The following is a 22,877-nucleotide window of genomic DNA, read 5'->3' on the forward strand; positions in this document are numbered from 1 at the left end:
CTCTTGGTAAATATAAGCCTAATAGCTGGTATGTCCATCTTTGGCATTGATAAAAATGGTGATGCATCATCACATGGAAGCAATGAGGCCTTGGTAGGTTGCTGGAGGAAGTCGGCACTACACTGACACACACAAGTCACCTAAAACCTAAACTCCACCACACAGGCCATGAAAGCCCAATGGTACTGACTGGTAGCCATGTCATCCTCAGCCCACAGGCGTCACTGGATGTGAATATGGTGGGGCTTGTGGTCAACACACCACTCTCCCGGACGTATGTCAGTTCACGAGACCAGCATTATGAAGAAAGTATTGGGATTCATCAGTCCATACAACACTCTGCCACTGCACAAGTGTTCAGTGCTGATGGCCACGTGTCCATTTCAATCGTAGTTGCCAATGTTGTGGTGTTAACATTGGCACATGCATGGATCATTGGCTGTGGAGGCCCATTGTTAGGAAAGTTCAGTGCACTACGTGTTCAGACACTCTTGTACTCTGCCCACTATTAAAGTCTGATATTTGTTCTGCCACAGTTTGCCACCCATCCTGTTTTACCAGTCTGCCCAGCCTATGGTGTACAACATCTGTAATGATGGCTGACTGCCCAACCACACGACATCTGAACACAGTCTCACCTTGGTTTCACCATGTGTTGAAGACACCAACCACAGCACTCCTTGAACACCGGACAAGTCACTCAGTTTCTGAAATGTTCATGCCAAGCCTCTGGGCCATCACAATCTGCCCTCAGTCAAGCTCAGAAAGATCGCGTGCCTTCCCCATTCTGTACGCGGACAGCACACTCACTGATACTACATCCACCATGCGTGTGTCTGACTAGCAGTCATTCCTCACCAGGTGAAACTGTTATTGCCTGGATGGGTTTATATCCATAGTAGGTCATAAGGTTCTGGCTGATCAGTGTATATTAGGAACAGTATTGGTCCTAATATGCTATGCTGAGGAACTCCTACATTAATGTGTTTTGGTTCTGATACATGTTTTACTAAAAATTTAGATTTATTTGAGGTATGTGTTATCACTACTCTTTGTACCCCTATTGAAAATATTAGGGAAGGATAGATTGCTACTCACCATAGCTGCTCTGCTTTATGGTGAGTAGCAATCTATCCTTTTCTTAATATGATGATATTTCAACCTGGAGTTTCCATTACTTGACTTTGTACCATGTCTGTTAGCTATGATCAGAAACAGTCATTAGCTACTTCTCTTATTTCTAATGCTTCTAGCTTATTTATGTAATAGTATCCTACAGTCAGCTGTATCAAAGGCCTTAGAAAGATCTAAAAATATGCCTGTGATGCACTCATCTTGGCCACGACCATCAAAGGTATCGCTTTTATGAATTCTACTACAGCTGATTCTGTACTTTACTAATTTTGGACACCAAACTGTGATTCACTTAAAATGTTGTATTTATTCAAGTAATTAATTAATCTGTCATAATTAATTCTACTATTTTTGTGAATAGTGATAGCAGGGAAATGGGCTGGTAATTTTCTATGTCGTCTGCATTACCTTCTTTAGCAGAGATGCAACTGTTTCCTGTTTTAAAAACTTTGGAAATTTCCCTGGTGCAAAGAATTCATTTATTATGTGCTTTAAGGAAACCTGTATCCTTTATATGCATTGTTTCCAACACAGTATGGCTGTCCAGGAACACAAGCCTCATAAGGTCACCCTGCATCAATCCGAGCTGGACATATGGAGTGCTAGCTACATCTCATCTACATGCCATGCAACACTGATTGTGGGTTTGATGCCCACCACACATTGCCCACCTTACATGAGACATTTTTCTGTAGTAAACTATTGGAAATTTATAAAGGATTCAAGTGCCTTCTAGCTGTCCGTGACTTGGGCTACCCACTTACCTCCACGAGTGAAACTTAACAACTCCTGCACTTGCAATACATGGAATAATATTTTGGGTTTCACCACTTGCACCTTAAACAAACTTTTCACTGCAGGAGAGGCTATGTGAATAGTCATTCCGACACACTGCAAACCATATTCAGAAAGCTTAAAACACTAATAGTATAATGATTAGCCAAAACATTTTGGCCACTGCCCACCATGACACTGGATGTCGCCTGGTGGCATCACAAGCACGTGATGCACTAACAATAGTATTTAAGCAGAGCAGACAAGGATGGAAGTTCACCCTAGAAAGACACGGGCTGCAAATGGGGAAATCTGTAGAGATAAGTGATTTTGACAAAGGACAAAGGAGTATCTCGAAAACGGCAAAACTTGTAGAATGTTCACGTGTTACTGTTGTGAGCATCTACAGAAAGAGGTAGGAGGGCAGTGAAACTACCAATAGGTGCTAAATGGTTGGATGTTCACAACTCTTCAAAGAATGTGGGGTTCAGAGGCTTGTCTGCTCCATAAAGTAGAATAGATGATGATCTGTGGCATCTCTGCCAAAAGAGCACAATGCTGGTGCATGTGCAATTGTTCCAGAGCACAATGATCATCATACATTGTCGAACATGGAGCTCCGCAGCAGACCACCCCTACATGTTCATATATGGACCCAAAGACATTGTCAATTATGACTGCAGTGGGCAAGGGATAATCAGGATTCAATCGTCGATCAATGGAAATGTGTTGGCTCTTCATGCGAATAACATTTTTGCTACACTAAGTTGACAGTTGTCTCCACAAATGCCGTCATCCAAGTGAACAGTAGCTCGAAACATGCTGCATGCCATGGCCACAGGCTGGTGGGAACAGTATTATGCCATGGGAGACATTCTCCTGCACTTGCATGGGAACTGTGGTAGCAATCAAAGACACACTGATAGCTGCAGACCCCATCATCCCTTAATGGTTGAAGTCTTCCCCAATAGTGACATCATCTTTTAGCAGTATAACTGTCCATGTCCCAGAGTCAGAACCGTGCTCTGGTGGTGTGAGGAGCATTATAGTAAACTCACATTGATGTCTGAGTGACCAAATTCTCTTGATGTAATTCATATACAACCCATCTAGGTCATTATCAGGTGTCATTACCACATATGCAAATCAGCAGCCCATTATTTACACGAATCACATGATCTGTGCATAGACATCTAATGCCACATACATCCAAAAACCTACCAATAAACTGTCGGATCCCTGATACACAGAATCAGTGATATATTTCATTCTGGAGACAGACAAATAAGCCATTAGGCAGGTAGTCATAATGTTTTGGCTCATCAGTGTACCTTCACTATACAGAATGCCTGAGGAAAAAAGCAAAACACCCAGAAGACACGGTCAGACACAAATGTAGCTTCATAAATGTACACAACATCAGTGAGCATGTAAATGTTTAGTATTGTCATCACATTGTGTTCAGCAATGAATTGTGGTTCTACACTGGCTATGATGACCACAGTCGGCAAGTATGCAGTGACCTGGGGAGAGGTCCCATCCTCTCAATGTTTTGGAGAGCACAGTTGCATTACCCCAGGTGCCATGGTGTGTGGGGAATCATTGTGTATGTCTTTTTAGGTCTGTGATTGAGGGAACTCCGGCAGCACAACAATATGTCACAGACATCCTGCATCCTCAAATGTTACCTCTTATGTGACAAGTGTCATGGTAGCCTTTTTCAACAGGACAGTGCTCGGCCACACTAGGCACATATCTCTACGAACTGTCTGAGTGATATTGAGGTACTCCTGTGCCCAAAAAGATCCACAGATCTGTCCCTGATAGAACATGTGTGAGATTGGCTCAGATTTTAACTTCGACCCACTGCCAGTATCCAGGATATCAAGGGCAAATTACAACAGTTACAGGCTTGCTTGACTCAGAAGAGAATAAAATGGCTTTATAACACCCTTCCCAACCAGATCAGTACATGCATCTAGATCACTGGAGGGGAGGTGGAGGGGGTGGGGGTGCAAGGGCATACCAATAAGTGGGCTCTTGTACTGCCAAGTTCATTGTAAATGTGTATGTGTATATATTTTGTAATCAGTGAAATAACATCACATACCTTCTAAATCCATGAAGTTTTATTTTTCTTCCTCTTTCCCTTCTGGGTGCTTTACTTTCTTTGTCAGGCAGTGCATATATATGTGTGTTTTTATATATCAGGGCTCACCCTACATATTTTCAGACATGTTGACTTTCATAGTTAAATACCTGAAATAGCACAGCACTCAATACTCAGTGAATAAAAAGAATAAACACACAAAGGCATGTGAGCCATATTGGTATTAAACTTGACACCAGCAGCCAGGCTGGAAGTTAGAAGACAAAAATAAATTTAAAGTAGAATTTAAAATATTTCCACTCAAACAATTGTTTTACTCTGTAAGTGGCTATTTGGCCAATAACATTTTTCTGGTAATGTTTATATTAAGGCAAAACTTAAATTTTTCATTATAGTTACATATCTACGGAGGACAGCTGTTGCCTGATGTAAAGCCTTTATTGACTCACTGCTGTGTGTAAAAGGATTTGCTGATTGGGCCTATGAAAAACTGACTATGACTTTATGAAAACAGCTAAATCTCATTATATGTGACAGTTACATTCTGCTGAATTGCAGCACATACCAAATTCATGTGAATCAAAAGTCATTTTATATTTAAAATGAGGGGATTAGATTCTCATTTATTCACACACTGAGTTTAAAAAAGAAGAGTTTCTTAGTAGTTCTACTAAAAATAACCATTATCATTTATACAAAAGTCATTTTAGTGCCAAATTAATGCATTCAAAAATACAATACTCAAACACACATTAATACATTAAAACTGTTTTCATAAAGTCCATCTACAACCTAAATTGTGTCTGGATCAACTACACTGGAAGAATTTGATGGTGCTATAGTCAGTTTCCATAATGGATTTTCTTACATACAAATCTTCATCACTCAGATACACATAATGAGAGTTTACGAGGTAACAGACATTCTCTATATTGACAGCTGTGAAATCCAATCTGCCGTGCCATGTTTGAAATTTTTCTCACAGCAACACTGATATCACAGATCATTCATCTTCTAGCACTGACACAGCACTGAATTGCAGTTTTCTACACACACCAACTACACAATCTGGAGTGATATCACCCATGAATCTCTAATAAAGTCAATTGTCCTTAATATTAAACTGCCACCAGAAAATCGTGAAGGTAAGTCTATCATCTGAATGACATCCTGATATGAGACTTGAGAAAGTTTTATGCAAACAGTATGCCTTGAATGTAGAAATAACTACTTGATCCATGGGTTGCAGGGTAGATGCAGTATTGAGTGGCAGAAACAGGACTTCAGTGTCTTGATCTGACTCAGTAATGGGAAGTGGGTGGCTGAGAACATTGTCAAAGAGGAGAAGAATTTTGAAAGGGATTTTTTTCTTTCTCACAGTGGGTCTTTAGTTCTCTGTTCAGTTCATTAACAAAATAGCCACTGAAAATAGCATAAGTCTTTTACTCCATTTCACAACCCTTCAGCACCCTGGGACTTTGAGAGTGGTAGATTATAAGGGGTTTTAATCTGCAATCCCTTGCACCATTTCCTCCTAAAAGGACAGTGCATTGGTAATTGGAAGTGTTATATCCAGGTGCTGTTTTTTCTTTAATAGAATGAATGTGTGTGGCTAGGCATTCACTTCCAAATAAGCCCACTTCATAGTACAGCCTTTTTCTGTCATAATTTCTTTAAAGCACTTTTTAAAATCCTCGGATCCAACTTCATCAGCTGCAGCTGCCTTTCATGTCTTTTTAATGTTGTGATCTGCTGAGAAATGTGCTGTATGTTCCTCTCCTCTTGTTAAATCTGCATACAAGCTCTTGGCTTTAGCCTGAATAGAAGCTCCAGTGAGAGGCATATGCTGCTGGTTGTGGTGCTCAGTCCAATAACCCAGCATTTTTTCCATTATTTCCATGACCTCTGAGTGATATTAGAGCACTCTAGGCATACTTAATTTAGTTGAAGATCAAACAGTTTTTTGAACTGATTCTGTATTATCATGAATAGTCCCCACAGTGGTTTCATTAAGTCCCAAAGCACACTAAATGTCAACAATATTCTCACTTTTCTCTTAGAGATCCGAAACTTCTAACTTTATTTCTAATGAATGTGATATTTGTACATGCTTCTTTCCCTCCAAAGGCACACTTTCTTTCCTTATATTCAACATTTTTGTTCAGATCCTGTCAAGCGCAACTTCACACCTCTACTGATCTGAACTGATGATTCATGTCTTGACAAACATGACAGAAGATGCATTAGTGCTTCCACATACTGTAAACAACTGCCAGCACTAGACTTAAAACTAAAATAATGTATAAGCAAAAACATGGATAACGAACAAGCATATAATGGTGTCTACCTGTATACACATAAATTTTATTGAGAGGATATGTGATTTTATTTCAGTGATTACAAAATCTATGCAAATTTATAATGAACTTGACAGTCTGAGCCCACTTATCAGCATGACATTGCACCTCCTCTGGCCTGAATTTATGAACTGATTCAGTTAGGATTGTATGGCTTTATATATTTTATATATTTTTATGTTTATATCGAACAATGGAAACTCCAGGTTGGAATACAGCACCTCTGTTGACATTAAACCCACCAACAACCAACAGTATCTGCATTTTGACAGCTGTCATCCCCTTCTCACCAAAAAATCCCTCCCATACAGCATGGCCACCCAAGAACAGCATATCTGCAGTGACAAGAACTCCCTTACCCAGTATGCACAGTGTCTCTCCATGGCTTTCATATACAGGCACTGTCCCCAAACCTAGCCCCAAACAGATTTCCTGTGCTGTTTCCATTCACACTCCCAACCCTCCCACCACCCTAAAGAACCAGCCATAAAAGGATGCCCACTTTGTCACCCAGTACCACCTCAGACTGGTTAAAACTGAACCACATCCTTCGCCAGGGCTTTGATTACCAATCATCATGCCCCAAAATGAGGGACATCCTACCTCAAATCCTCCACACCCCTCCAACAGTGGTGTTCTGTTGCCCACCCAACCTCTGCAGCACCCTAGTCCATCCTATGCCAGTCCAAATCCCAAACCATTGTCACAACAATAATATCCCTGTGGAAGACCCAGGTGCCAGAACTGACTAATCTGCCTACACAGCACTTCCTACTCCACTCCTGTCAGAGGTTTATGCTGCCCAATCAGGGACCAGGCCGCCTGTGAAAGCAGCCATGTCATTTACCAGCTCTGTTGAAATCACTGCACAGATTTTCACATTGTCCATCAGGATGAATGCCCACTGTCAAATTGTGGCCAAGAGCAAACTAGACCACCTTGTGGCACAACATGCATCTGGACAATAACATGCTTGATTGCAATGGCTGCTTCACCACCCGAGCCATCTGGATAATTCTCTCCACCACCAGCTTTTCTGAACTGTGCAGATGGAAGTTATCCTTACAAAAAATTCTCTGCTCCCGTAATTATCTTGGGCTCAAACTACAGTAACATTCCGTCCCCACACCCTCTACCCAACAGTTTCCATCTTCTTTTTCCTATCATTTCCTTCCCATCCCCATCTCCCACCCTCATTGTTCGCTGCCCTCTGTGAACGCACTCACCCATCTTTCTCTGCTCCTCTCCTTTTTTTACTCCATTTTCCCCACCTCCCTGCCCCCCAACATCCTGACTGTTACCATTCTAGTCGCTGCACACTCCACCGACACTGCTTCTCTCTCCCCCACCTGTACACTGCTATCCCTTCTCCTGCCAGATGACTGCTTACATTCTATGTGATAGCTGCAGTCTGGTCCGAGCTGTCAGAGTTGGCGGTCATGTGTGTGAGATATGCTTGCTTGTGTGAATGAAAGATAGGTGTTTCTTTATCTGATGAAGGCTGAGGCCAAAAGCTTATGTGTAAGTGTCTTTTTTTTGTGTCAACTTTATGTATATATTTATATGTTTACCTCCTTGTAATGATTCACATAAAATTTACATGTACATTTGGACGACATCTGTATAATATGTATTGTCTATGTATGATTCGATAAATAAATAAAATAAAATAAAATAAATATTCTGTCACTGAGGTCCCATCTGCATTTTTATTACTTTGATATTAAACAAGGATTACATCTTTCTCTTCCATTGATATTTTCTCTTTCTTAATACACTTTTGTCATCACTAAATGTTGTCACTTTCTGTCTTTGGTCAATACTATGACTGCTTTATGGATTCTCTGCTTAGGAATTAATCTAAGTAAAAATTTTTCTGTAGAGTGTTTCTTTTTTTTGTTTTTGAAACTTTCACATGCTGTTTCTATAATGAATGGTCTTCTTTATTTCTCTAATACAAGCTGTTGTGAATTCATTTCCCTGTGAGTCTTAATATCTGTTTTGTTAACCTGGCTTCATTCAGTTAGAAATCAATTTTTACTTTATGTGTTACCTTCTTTCCCATCTTCCATGCCTCCTGTATCTTCTTGTTTTGGTTTGGAGTATGTTTTGATACTTGGGTTTCTAATCTTCCATTTTTTATTATACTGTTCTTTTATTTTGTGCCTGATGTATGTCTCTCTGTCATATCTACATCACTTTCTTCGGCCTTTCTTCCATGACCTCTAACTTGCTGCCACTTTTAAATTCCTTAGTTTTCATATTTTATCTATTGTTGATTTCTTATCAATTTTCATCTGTGCTGCGCTGTGCAGTGCAAGGCGATTCTGGATAATCATTTTCTTTTAAAAACATCACTATTTATCATCTTCTGCAACTGCCTCTAAAATATGGGTGTATCCACAGACAGGCTGAAACTAGAAGTGCACATATTGTTCTACATCTTTATTTTGTTGCAGCACATTACTATGAATGATGACATACAATCATTCTACTTTGAAATATCACTTGAGGTGATGACTGTTATCATAGTTTGAATGCACCAGATTTTGAATTAAAAAATCACATTTGATTCATAACTCGGAGGTCCTGCTGCAACCAAACTAACATAGAAAGGTCAGTTGGATTAGACAATGATGAAACCTCTAAAGACCAGGCTAGAACAATAAACAAAAATAATGTAGTTCTTCAGTTTCCCCTAGCATATTTTATAATAAAATAATTCACAAGTGTACACCCAGGTGTTAGAATGCACCAATCACAATATTTTGGCAATCAATTCTGTTGTCATTATCAGTAGGCAGTGCTGCTGCAAATTATCTGTAACAAGAATGATGGCAAACAACAACACCTGTAGCTGACAGATGTGTTGTGTACGGTTGGGTGGACACACACACACACACACACACACACACACACACACACACACACATTCTCTCTCTCTCTGTTGCCCAGATTCAAAGATGAAGGGTGGCAACCAAACTGAGTAAAAAAGTGTGGATAAGGGAATGGGGCAGGAGAGATAGTGGTTCTAAATGTTGCAGACACTCAGCAGCTGTTGTAGTTATTGGTACTGAGGCATGTTGCATGTTCAGTAACTGCATGGTCTGGGGTTTGTTTTTAGACATAGTTTGGAAGATGGTTACTTCACCAACCTACATATAATGTTGCACTGCCGGTCTATTGTATGGCTTCTTTCACACATGGCACCAATGTGATAGGAAAGGAAATACTAGTGACTGGATTGAAATTGGGGGGAGGGGTAGGGGGAGTTTGTGGGAAAGGTCTTACAAATGGGTCATCTATGAAGGAATACTCTATAGGTGCAGGATTAGAAGCATTAGAAGCAAGGGTGGCTCAGGGATTGAATAGAATGTTGCATAAGTTGTCTGGGCAATAGAATTTTATTTTGGGTTGATTATTCTATGGATCATGACACAACAATAGGTAGTCAAAGCTCTGGTGAAAGATGTGACTCAGGTTTTCAAGGCCTAGGACGTACTGGATGGTAAGGAGAGTATTAGTCAGTGGCTGGTTCACAATGACAATAGGTTCATTGTTGTCATACAAAGAAATGGCATGGGAATCCTGTTTCTAGACTCATTGCCCAGGATACTGACCATCTGTAGATGCTTCAGCACGGTTAATGGCATATTTGGATACCTCCTACTTACCACTCCAGATCTGACAGCCATAAGTAACAAGGTTATGCTGGAGAGACTTTGGCCATAGAATGGAAGCATCACTAGTGACCTGTGTATTTGATACGGACAGAAGTGAGCCATCTCAGAGGACATCAACATCCAGGAACATCCACTGAGTTGACATGGACCAAGAGAAGTGGATTTGGGTGTAGTTGGAGGAAAAAGCAATAGCTGTCCTTGGCACACATCCAGATTAGCAAGATGTGATCAATGAGTCTGAACTAGACAAAGGTAGCTTAGTGCACTGAGTGAATGCAAAGACTTCCTGGAAGTAACAAATAAATTTCCATATGAGTGTCCATTGCAGTTCCATGAGTCTATAAGTTTGGTATTCGAATGAGACATAATTATGAGTTAAAATGTGATTTGCCAAAAGGATAAGGAAGAAGATGGTGGTTGGATGTTCTTTCTTTTCCAGCCGATCGCCCCTTTTTCTCTGTATGGTCAACATTTTCACAGTTGCAAAACTGGGAGAGACTATGAAAAATTGAAGTTTGACGTCTCTTACACTTAAGAAATAAAAAATATGAAACTAAAGGATAAGTATGAACATTATATGACACTGAAGGAGATGGTATATGTAGTAACTCACCAGTTACTACGCCTACTGCCAACAGGGATCTATAGCAAGCATCATGCATGTTGACGTTCAAATGGCATGGCCATAACTACCCGAGGTGGCTACCAGGGGCCGGCCAGTCACTGACAATTGTCACCATCTCCAATATGCGTGTACAACATTACACTAGGGACACCTGACATGGAATGCATCTTTAGCAGGGCATGTATAGGCCTCCAGGGAAATGTGTTCAAATTTGTAAAACGCTTTCACTGCATCTGGTTGATATCACTCCATTACCCAATAAATTGTATCTATTTTATGGCCATGTGTTTGTGTTTCTAGTTAGAACACAAGCAGCGACATTGAGGGCAGGATTTTTGTGTGTTTTGGATTCTGTAGTTTCCTGCCATCTAGCTCTTACTCCAGTCACTTCTGCAACAGCAGCAGGCATAAATGGTGGTTGTTGGCTACGTTGACACAGGCTCAGCCATCAGTTCTTCACTCACCAATGTCCCCCCCCCCCCCCTCCCCCAATAACGAGCCCACGAAAGACTCGGAAGCTTACAAGAAGTGGCTTCACCTACATTTCTTGGTGTTCTAGGTGGTTAACAACGAGGTCTGTAAGGCTTTTTTATTATGATGGATATCCCCTTGTATGTATGACTTACTGTGCCAGTTAGCTGCTCTGCAAGAACAAGGCTTGCTCTGTCTTGGTTACATGTAGTTTTCTGTACTCCTGTATCAACACAAGTGAACATTTATGATTGCTGTGCATGTTGAATTCTGCCAATGTTGCAAACAGCCACAGCAAGTGTACTGAGCTGGGGCGGCTGAGCTTCTCAGCCTCAATCCTAAGTGTCAGTTCATCAAGGCTAAGTATCAAGAGTCTTATGCAAACATCACAGTCAGAGATGCAATCATTCATTTCGCCCCAGATAAGAAGATGTATCAATATGCCCTTCAGTTTGAGGACCCTATGTCAGAAGAGGTTTTTAACACTGCACAGTCATTCCAGGTCTCCTGCGTCGCAGGCCACCAATTAGAGGCTTGGAGTGATGTCACTGTTGTTGCCGGCATGCAGCCCTGCCGCATGGAGCATAGTGTGCTGGGGGAAGAGGAAGTAGTTGCAGTACAAACAAGCCAACCATGCCAACAGAGACAAACTTGTCATTGGTAGCAGGAACAGTGAACACTCCTTCTTTCATGCCCCTCGTTTCATACAGCACGAGCAGGCAGCCTGCCATAAGCAGTGGTGGACCTCTTGCCATTTAAAACAAAATTCACATAGCAGCAGTACATCGATATCTACCCCCCCCCCCCCCCCCCTCCCGCTAGGATTCACTGTAGGAATCGAAGGATGTCGTATTCATTCTGTTTCATCATTGTGTTTGCTGTTATCTGCATGCCAGAACAAACTTTTCATTGAAGTGCGAGTGATGGATAAGCCATAAACCCTACAAGTCAACAAGGGGCCAACGTGTCCCTACCCAACTAACAGATGCATGCCACGCTTGGTTCCACACTGCAGATGTGTGAAGCATTGGTTGATAATGTTACAACAAGCAGCATATTTCTATTCTTGGCCAGTTCATGGGTGACACCATTTACAAGTCAGCTGTTCATTCTGTTATTTACTTGGTGGTTAACAATGCCAGTGATGACAATTCGTTAGGATTAGATGCCTTTCCTACTTTTGGTTTTTCTGTCACAGATGCAGTGCATCTGGTTTCAGACCAAGTACATTATCATAAACTGGATTCCTTCTGACTTTTCGGTCTGTTTGCCCCAGAGTTAGGTAGTGCAAACAATTTCCTGGCACACATTGCCCTCAAGCCCTCCACCAGCCCTTGTGTCACTGAGAGTGATTAGACCGATTTCCTCACATGAATAGGCTATGCCCTTAGTGATTGTAAAGAAGATATCCACTCAACTTCAGCTCTGTGGCATGTTCAATGTCACTATTAACGCATGGCCAGTCATAGACACTTACTCCCTACCTCACCTGAAGGAGTTGGCTAGGGACAATTCTTTTCAAAAATTGAGTTGGCCGAAACCTACCTTCAGATTCTGTTGGATGAGACATCAAAACAGTTGATTGTGGTGTATACATCTTTCGACCTCTATCAATATCAATAACTAATGTTTGGGGCCATTAGTGCTCCTGCAGTCTTTCAACATTTTATGATTGTTGCCTTCGCTGTATTAACTACTTTGATGATATTGTCATGACAGCTGCTACCACACATGGTCACCTGCAGAACCTCTGTTCTTTGTTTACTGTTCTACAGGTCGTGGGCCTCAAATGTAATCTCGCTAAATCTCACTTTCTTCAGCCTTCCTTTGTTTATTTGGGTCACGAAATTTCCCGGTTGGGTGTGCGCCCCATGGAAGAACATGACACCACCATTATGGCTTTTCCCCATCTGTCTAATTTATACAAACTTCAGTCATTCCTTGGCAAAGTGGCATACTATCACAAGTTTATTCACAGAGCTGCTACTATTGCCCACCCCCTGCACCTGTTGCTTCCGAAAAGTTCTCCATTTGTTCAGTCTTCTGCCTCTGAGCATGCTTTTATGCAGCTTAAGGATTGTCTTTGTCCCAAATAGTGTCTTGCAATATTTCAACCCAGCAAACAACTGGTACTGGTCACAGGTGCATCCGAGTGAGGGGCGGTGGTGGTCCTGTCCCACTGCCATTCAGATGGCTCTGACCAGCCTATTAACTTTGCATCAAAAAATCTAATTTGACTCAGCAACATTTTTCTCAGGTGGAAAAAGAAGCTTTTCCTATTGTCTAATCGTTCAGAAATGTTCATGTCTTCTTGTAAGGTCCAAAATTCCATTTAATTAGCAACCATAAAGCCCTTGGTTTCTCTGTTTTGCCTATGGCATCCTTCCCAGACAAAGCCACTCATCATCTTCAGTGTTCGGCTCTGGTCTTGTCCCAGTAAAATTATGAGATCTATTCTCATCCCAAGTCACAACATGTGAACACAGATGCTCTGTCCTGGCTCTCCATGGGCCATGACTCCTCATTCAATGAGAGGGAACTGCTTTGTTTTCAACTGGATACAGAAGCAAGGCACACAGCGGATGGCTTCCCAGTCACTAGCTCCCATATCGTCTCTGCTATGGCAGTGGCTCCAGTGTTCTGGGGGATCATATGCATGATACAACATGACGGGTCCGACCATCCACGGTGCCACACCTGCTCTGGAATTTTTATGCATTGCACCATCGTCACTCTCTCTTGTATGGTGTTAGTCTCCTGTAGATGGAAGGGTTTACTCCCCGTGTCATGGTTCCAGCAGCTCTACAGCAAGATCTCCCTCACTTATTACATCAGGGTCACTAGGGGGAGAACTCCCACACAAAACTGTGGGTGCACCACCATGTGTTTCGGTTGGGCATCAGGCATTGACTGCACGGTGGAACACCTTTTCGTGGTCTGACGCAAGTGTTTGGGTCAGCAGGTGGTACTGCGCACTGTTGTGTCCCATGGATGGCCCCTACACAGCCTTGTGAAATAGATCACATTGATTTCATTGGTCCTCTTTTGGATACTTCTGGTTATTGGCAATTGATGCTTTTTCTCATTTTCCTTATGTCGTTTGTCCTCTGTCTATGGCAGCATATGTGACTGTCAAGGCCCTGATGAAGTGTTGAAGATATGCTCCATAGTAGGCTTGCCTTGCATCCTGCTTTTGGAAAATTCTACTCAGTTTGTGGCTCAATCTTTCAAGGACTTCTTTATGCACAATAGCATTTGTCACATCACAGCACCTCCCTTCCATCTGCCCTCTGAGCTCCTGCATGACACGGATACTACTCAGCCTTTTGTTGTTGGGCAGGTGTCCCCCAGTGGCACCAGTCGCATCAACATTTGTAACAGGCACACCAGTCTGGGATAGGGCATTTCTATGGTAGCCTCACTGGATTCTGCCCATCATCCACAACTGGTGCAGCTGCTGTGTCTTTATGGTTTACACCGTATATCACCACATGGCATGCCACTAGAACAAATTGCATCACAGGATGAGCGCAGGGCCCCTCCTCAGGCTGTGGACCTGACATCTCATTTCATCACTTGCCTTGGCTGCTCTGGGAGTTGAGCAGGCCTCGTAGTGCCTGCTTACCATAGCAGTGGGGAAATTGTCAGCACTGACGGCAGGTCTGCTTCCTCCTGCAGCCTGTGCTGGCACCTGCCACTGCACTGAGCAGGCACTGCCATCAGAGGCGATGGAAGCCAGATGTCCATAGACAGAGCCTCTCATTTCCAGTCTGCTATCATTGTTACTCATACCAGCGTGCCATCTCATAGACTCTAACATCCAGATGGGTCCCATCCTCATCGCCAGTCATGTCTACAGCTCATCCTGGAATCTGTGGGTGGCCCTTGTCCCAATCATTTTCATCTGCACACACCAGTCCAGGTGGATTGGGAAATCCTCCCACCTTTGACTGCCGCCCCCAGCTCTGCGAAGTCAAATAGCATGCTCGCAACTACCCAAGGCAGCCTCCAGAGGCAACCTGGTCATGAACCGCTGTCATCATGTATGCCGCGCATAAGCAGTGCTACACTAGTGACACCTGACATGGATAGCACCTTTATACAGGCATGCACAGACCTCTGGGAAATTAAGTGTTAAATGTGTTCCGAGATGTGGAAACTACTTTCATTTTATTCTGGTTGATGTCACTCCGTGAACCAGCAAATTGTATCTCTTTAACCTGTTAAGTGGGTAGTTTGCGCGCGCGCGCCTCTTCCACAGTGGGTAATACACACCAGTGCACACATTCGCGGTGGTGATGCGCACTGTTCTCACATTTTCCTTCATGTTTTCACTGTTGAATTTAAATTGATATTGGGTGGAAATGAATAAAATATATTGCAGAAGTTAACAAAACTGTATTTTCACAATATTGCATATTGTTTTCTCGTACATGCCACACACCTCCTTGTTGGTCTTTTCTTTGTTGTGGGTGGCAGAAAGTCAGGAAAATTCCTGGCTGTAAGGCGTGTTGCTTTTGGTGTTCGAGGTGGGCGTCCTGCTGATGTCCCTTGATGTGGTGAAGATATGGTCACCAAGACTAATCAGGAAGCTCATTCTACTTTGTTCGCCACCATGCTTCTTGTACAGAATGTATGCATTGTCGCATGCAATGTCCAACAAGTGGCAGATAAGCTTCTGATAGTATTTTTTTCAGCCTGCTTCTGGCCATCTGGTAGCTTTGTAACTGAGAATCGCACCTATCCCCCCCCCATATTCTTGTTGTAGTCAACGACAACTTGTGGCTTTTGAACGATTCCCTTCTTCGAGTTTACATTTACAAATGTATCGTCATGGAAGGTGCTGACCATAACAACGTCTCTTTTGTCTTTCCATTTCATTACCATCTGCTTGCCTTTGTACCCTGTTATGTACTCCCCTTTCTTCAGTTTTTCCTTTTTTACGAAGTCTTGCCACATTGTGCTGACAACATCGGTGTTATTGCTGGTTAGTTTGTCCACCAAATCTGTACTGGTGTACCGGTTGTCAAGATAAATACAGTGGCCTTTCTCGAGTAGATCGTGTGCAAGCTCCAAAACAAATCGAGAAGTTATTTTTTTGTCTGGGTAGTGGCTACCATAATTAGTGTCCCTTCCAGTGTAAACAATAAAGTCCCATACATACCTGGAACTGCTTTCACAGAGTTCGTACTATTTGATGCCAAATCTGCTACGCTTTGATGGAATATATTGCTTCCATCCAAGCTGTCCTTTCCAGAGCAACAACGATTCGTCAACGGTGATGTTCCTTTCTGGCATGTACACTGATGTGAATTTACACCGCAGATGCTCCATAATGGGGTGTATTTTGAATAGTTTTCTGCTGATAGTGCCTAGTGGATCATATGAGGTATTGTCAGCAAAGTGGAGGAATTTCAATAGAAGACGAAACCGCTTTTCACTGAAACCGCTTTTCACTCATCACTATCCTGAAGAAAGGTGTGTCAACTGATTCCCTCTTTGAAAAGTACATTTTGTGGTCTGGTTTGTGAAGAATTCCTTGAAGTACAAGCATTCCAATAAGTGTTTTTACCTCGTCGCGTGTAGTGTTCTGCCAACTGTGAACCCTGGAGCGTTCTGCTAAATTGGGATGAGAAGCTACGAACTGTTCTGTATATAAGTTCATCTGTTCAGCTATCATTATGCACAAAGCATCATCCACAAAACACATAAAACAACTCATCACATCGTTTTGTTTTAGAGGCACAACTGTACCACTATTACCACTGAACAAATATTGAATACGAACTGAACTAGCACGCACAAATTCACTAGGTACTGTCTGCTGCAGTAGTGTCTCGTCGTCAGATGTTTCTGAATCGAAGTCACTTTCACTAGCCTCAACATCTGTATCTTGAAAACTTTCAGAACTGTCACTGAAATTATCGTCACTTTCTAAAAGCAGCTTCTCAATCTCCGAATCTGATAAACAACTTCTTTTCGCCATTGCAAAAGATCACTCACTAACGCTGCGGTACACACAGACAAAAATGGCGCACTTTTGCGGCTGCTTCACAGGACGCATTTTCTCGATACGTGCTCGGGTGGACAATGTCATAACTAGCCTAGAAAATGCTGTGTTGCATGACAAGAGCTGCCATCTAGTGGACAAAGCTCAACTAACGCCACAGTGTCAACAACAGGCCGATAACTTGTCATTCCCACTAGCTACTAGCCACAGAATTCTGGACGGATATATCCGTTGAACCCACTGTGCAATAGCAGAGCATGGATGAATATATCTGTCATGCCCACTTAAAAGGTTAAAGGCCATGTGTTTCCTTATGTTCTTAGTTAGAACAGTATATATGTCAATAACGGAAATGGAAACACAGCCAAACAGACATACAAAGCAGGAAAAAATATCCTGAATCACTAGCTTTCAAACTTTTACACGACTTCCTCATAAAGTGAAATATTTACGGAGAAAGTATTGGGAAGAAATAAATTCCCTTCACCTTTCCCAAATCTAGGTCTATGCCTATTCCTGACACGCCACCGATGTATGGTGGAAGGAATATAGCCCAGAATCATCATCAGCCTCACTATCATGCCCGCCCACCCCTCCCTTCCAGCTTGCTGCAACCCATTCCTATTATATTATAGAGTGGAACATGCAAAGAAGTACTGTCAACACCACTTTATGTAAGACTGAATTTTGCGTTTTTTACCTTCATGGTTATTATATATGATGAACATTGAAAGAAGAAATCTTTCCCAGCTCATACTGGAATTTGGGGTTTCAGAATTCTGTGAGTAAGGCTCTCCACAACATACAAATGCCGTTCTTGACACTGTTGATGCCACATTCATCTCCATCAATATTTGTCACACATACTGGTGGTAAGCAGTCCCTTTGGTTGAATTCTTCAACTGATAGCTCAAACAATTATTTATCAGTCAATGCTTGATCATTTAAATTCTCCCACTGCTCAACTAACCCTTTAACTATGATTTTATACCATGAACTTCTTTCTGATATTCTGCTTTTTGTCATTTGGATGGTGAGGCTATGTCCTGTGAACTAGATTTTATTCAGTGCTGCACCCTATGATTCTTCAACTTTTAGCTTTTATTAATAATTATCGGTTAACTATGGCTTATTAGTAACATTCCAGAATGTGAATCTACACTGAAACATCAAATAGTCAATGTTGACTGTTTTCTTGCCAAACCTTGTTTCACTTTTGAGCCATTGTTCCAAGTAGCTATTCCTTCTACTTGTCTATAGATATCCATTTACATTTCAATTTTCTGTGTTTCCTATCTGAGGTAGTTGCCTAAAAGTTGTGTAAACCAGAAGTTATAATTATATCTAAAAACACAGATGATGTGACTTACCAAACGAAAGTGCTGGTAGGTCGATAGACACACAAACAAACACAGACATACACATGAAATTCAAGCTTTCGCAACAAACTGTTGCCTCATCAGGAAAGAGGGAAGGAGAGGGAAAGACGAAAGGATGTGGGTTTTAAGGGAGAGGGTAAAGAGTCATTCCAATCCCGGGAGCGGAAAGACTTACCTTAGGGGGAAAGAAGGGGTACACACACACACACACACACACACACACACACACACACACACACATATCAATCCGCACATACACAGACACAAGCAGACATTTGTAAAATTTAGATATATTTTTCCCATGTGGAATGTTTCCCTCTATTATATAGAAGTTATAATTATTTACATATGATTACTTGCAAATATCATACGTATAAATCCAGCAGGCCTGGAATGAGGCCACATGTAAACCATCTGGTCAAAAGTATTTGGACACCTATTAGTGGACATCAATATGGGATTGTTCACCCTTTGCATTTATGATGGCTTAAATCCTGCTGCATTTTCAATAAGGAGTCTGAATACCTTAGAAGTCTGTTCTCCCTCAAGAGCTGAAACCAGAGAAGGTGCCCATGTCGGGCACTAAAGTCTGGAGCAAAGTCAATGTTCTAATTCATCCCAAAGGTGTTCCACTGGGTTCAGGTCAGAACTCTGGACGGGCCAGTCCATTCTAGGAATGTTATTGCCCACAAATGGTTACCTTGCAGATATTGCTTTATGATAGTCTGCAGTGTCATCCTTATATAATCGATCATCATCTCTGAACTGTTCCGCTACCCCATACAGTACACAATGCTGTAAAATGTATTTATTTCCTTCTGCATTTAGATTTTCTTAAGTGCAATACGGGAACCACCCCCTAACTATGAGAAACATTCCCATACAATAACACCACCTCCTCTGCACTTCACTGTTGACACTATACATGATGGCAAGTAACATTCTCCAGGCATTCATAAAACATGATCCTTCCTTTGGATTGCCACAGGGTACGGAGTGATTCATCACTCAAAATAATACATTTTCAAGTCATTCACCACAAAATGGTGTCACTCTTTACACTGCCTCAAGTACGCTTAGCACTGACTACAGAAATGTATGACTTATGAGTAGCTGCTCAACCACTGTACTCTTTTTCTTTTTAACTGCCTACATGCAGTCATTGTGCTAGTCGTTCCTTTGTTTTTCCACTTCACAGTCACATCACCATCAGTCAACTGGGGTTTCTTTAGATAGGCTGAAATGTCCCAGATGGCTTTGTTACTCAAACGACATCCAATGACTAGGCCACATTCAAAGTCAGTGAGCTCTCCTGTTCGATCCATTCTCTGCATCTCATCACATCTAGTGGTCAATTCCATATGATATAGCTGAGTCTAGATACTATTGATCAGATAGTGTACAGCTTCTAGCACACATCAAAAAATTAATTATATTGTACACGTTACATTTGGATGCCATCTTTCTTCACCACAGACACTGGAAAAATAGTAACGCACAAATGACTAATTGTAAGAGCTACTAGTTACTCTTGATAGTAATCACAAACTTTTATAAACAACATATATGAAATAACTATACCTACAAATGCTACTTTCAAGATAGCAAAGATAATAAGTAGAGCCATGCACATCTAATGAGTTACCATGCAAATCTGGAACAACAAAATGTGCATAATGCAGCAGGGGTGAAATATTTTGCAGTAGATTAAAAACACTTAGCAAACTGTAAACCATATCTATATTTTCCATTGTAGCAATCACTTCTCTAACCACGACACATCAAAAGAACTCAACTGAAAGAATTATTCATACTACAAAAATAAAATCACTGTATGTTGTTACTGATACTAACACATTCATCTTTGGAAATAGAAGTTATTCCTTCATCATCGCACGGAGTAGCTGCACGGTCCAAGGCACCTTACCACGGTCCGCGTGGCTCCCCCCATCGGAGGTTTGAGTCCTCCCTTGGGCGTGTGTGTGTGTGTGTGTGTGTGTGTGTGTGTGTGTGTGTGTGTGTGTGTGTGTGTGTGTTGTTCTTAGCATCACGTGGTAGAGGCGGTACATACACCAGATCTTTAATGTGTCCCCACAGAAAGAAGTCACACAGAGTGAAATCTGGTGATCGGGAAGGTCATTTCGAACTCCAACACACAGGAAGCTCGCTCTGCACCTGAACTTGCCATGTTTGCGACTAGTGCTGACTACCGGCAAATTGCCAAACTATGCTGTGGCGGTATAAATGGAAAAAACATCCAGGTTTTCTCTTCAAAATGATATATGTATGATATCTGTACAATGTTTGGTTCGTGTGCAATAAATAATTGAAAGTGTTCCCAAACTTTATGTACACCTTGTATTTCCTTCTCTCACAGTTCTGTAAAATATACAACTTTTTTTACTGACTTACACAGTCATATTTCAGCTAAATTTTCATTGTAAAGAATTCAAAATTCATCAGTCCCGGAGTAACAGTAGATGTGCAAAACCAAGTAATGCCAACAGATCAAAATCAGAAAAATTGGGAAAGTCAGTTTTGTGGGAGTGTTTCTTCAATGAGGACATGCCTCTTCTACCATTTTTATGTAAGTACTGTTAAATCAGTATACACTTACGAATTTCTTCTGGTTCCATGTGCTCTTTAGACAAATCTTCTAAAAATTCATTTTTTTCTGGCTTTGGAGCTTGTATAACATCGACTTTCTCTTTAGGCCATAATACATTTACATTACTGGAGTCAGGAACCTCTTCATATAAATCTCCCTGTTCAGGAAGATGGCGTAGGCTGCCTTTCAAGTCAACTAATAGAAGCCTTGGTGTAAATGTCACATACCCCTTAAACAAACAAAACAAAGGTTGTTCATAAGACCTATTACAACATATAGCTTCATGTATTAGCTCAAAATAGTAAAACTAAAAACAGTAATTTTGAACATTTATATTAAAATCCTTTGTTTTTAAATTACAAAAGTACATTTATTTTCTATTAATATTTGGAAAATTGTCGTCTCTGTTTGTTCTACTTCGTGCAAATGTAAAATTAAAAAAATACTATAACATGAATCTAGAAGATTAACTATGTTTCCCAGATATTAAGAACAAAATTTTGAAAATATGAAAGCAATAGCAATGTTTCGGAAGACAGACGATGTTGCATAAACTGTTAAAATTTCATAGTAACATCACAACAGAAAACTCTTGATTTTTTTAAATGTTGAGCATACAAGATGGTAAACTTAATTACAATGTATAAACATTTTAATTTTAATTTGAAGTGAGAAAGCTTGAGCAAAGGTGAACAGTGGTATGACTACAGACTGCACTTCAGTGAACACAAGAAGCACTGACCAGTAAACAGGCATATAGTAGAAAGCAATTGGATGCTCTTTAAGACCATTCACAGATGATGTGGTTGTCCACAACAACATAAAATGCCAGAATACAGAAACAATTTGCAGAATGACCTACAGAGGACTGATGAATGGTGCAGGCTCTGGTAGTTGACCCTCAACATAAACAAATTAAACATATTGTGCATACATAGGAAAAGAAAGCCATTGCTGTACAACTACACTACTGATGAGAAACTGCTACAAACAGTGTTTGCCATAAAATATCTAGAAGTAGCTATCCAACATGACCTTAAGTGGAATGTACACATGAAACAAACAGTAGAAAAAGCAGAATGCAGGGATGGCATTCCATAGTGAGTCAATAAAGTGCCGCCCAGTGGCTGGTTCTCTCTCAGTTTTTCCATCAGTAGCTGCTATCATCCAAATCTGCCTCTATGAAGTGAACTTCAACTGCCGCTGTTGTGTAACTAGACTGGATTGGACTTGTGTTAGGATACTGATAGCTGTGTTCCAACTTAATGTGTGACTATAATGACAAGTCTGCAATCTGCACTCCATGAGCTGATATAACATTTTTGTGATGTGCTTCTATTTGATGAGGGTGCGATTTCCACTACTCTTAGACGTATTTGAATCTGTGCTTCATATTATAATTGCAATATCCATGCACAGCAAAGAAGTTGTGCTTAGAATTCCAGGAACAATTATTGTTTGGTTTTGTGAGCTAATGGGCAAATGTTACAGATACTAATTTTGTGTTCAATACACATTTCTTGACCCTAATGTAAGGATTACAGCAAGTGTGCTTGATCTTCATCTACACATATACTCCAAAAGCAACTGTATAGCACATGACATAGGGTATTTCATACAAAAGTCAGTCATTTTCTGTCTTATCCCAGTCACATACTGAGTGAGGGACAAACGTCTGTTTATATGACTCTGTACATGCCCTCTTCTCTCTTACTCTCACTATCCC

General features: G+C 41.2%; 1 protein-coding gene across 1 annotated transcript in view; it reads right to left on the reverse strand.

The window, feature by feature from the left end:
- The window catches only part of LOC124798256 (protein misato), an 80,734-nt gene that overhangs the window by 51,427 nt on the left and 6,430 nt on the right, over positions 1-22,877 (reverse strand). The window contains exon 3 of the mRNA XM_047261575.1: positions 21,161-21,380. Within this exon, the coding sequence (XP_047117531.1) occupies positions 21,161-21,380 (220 nt within the window). The remainder of the gene's footprint in view (positions 1-21,160; positions 21,381-22,877) is intronic.

This window comes from Schistocerca piceifrons, chromosome 5 (genome assembly GCF_021461385.2).
Source record: "Schistocerca piceifrons isolate TAMUIC-IGC-003096 chromosome 5, iqSchPice1.1, whole genome shotgun sequence".
NCBI classification, from domain to species: Eukaryota; Metazoa; Arthropoda; class Insecta; order Orthoptera; family Acrididae; genus Schistocerca; species Schistocerca piceifrons.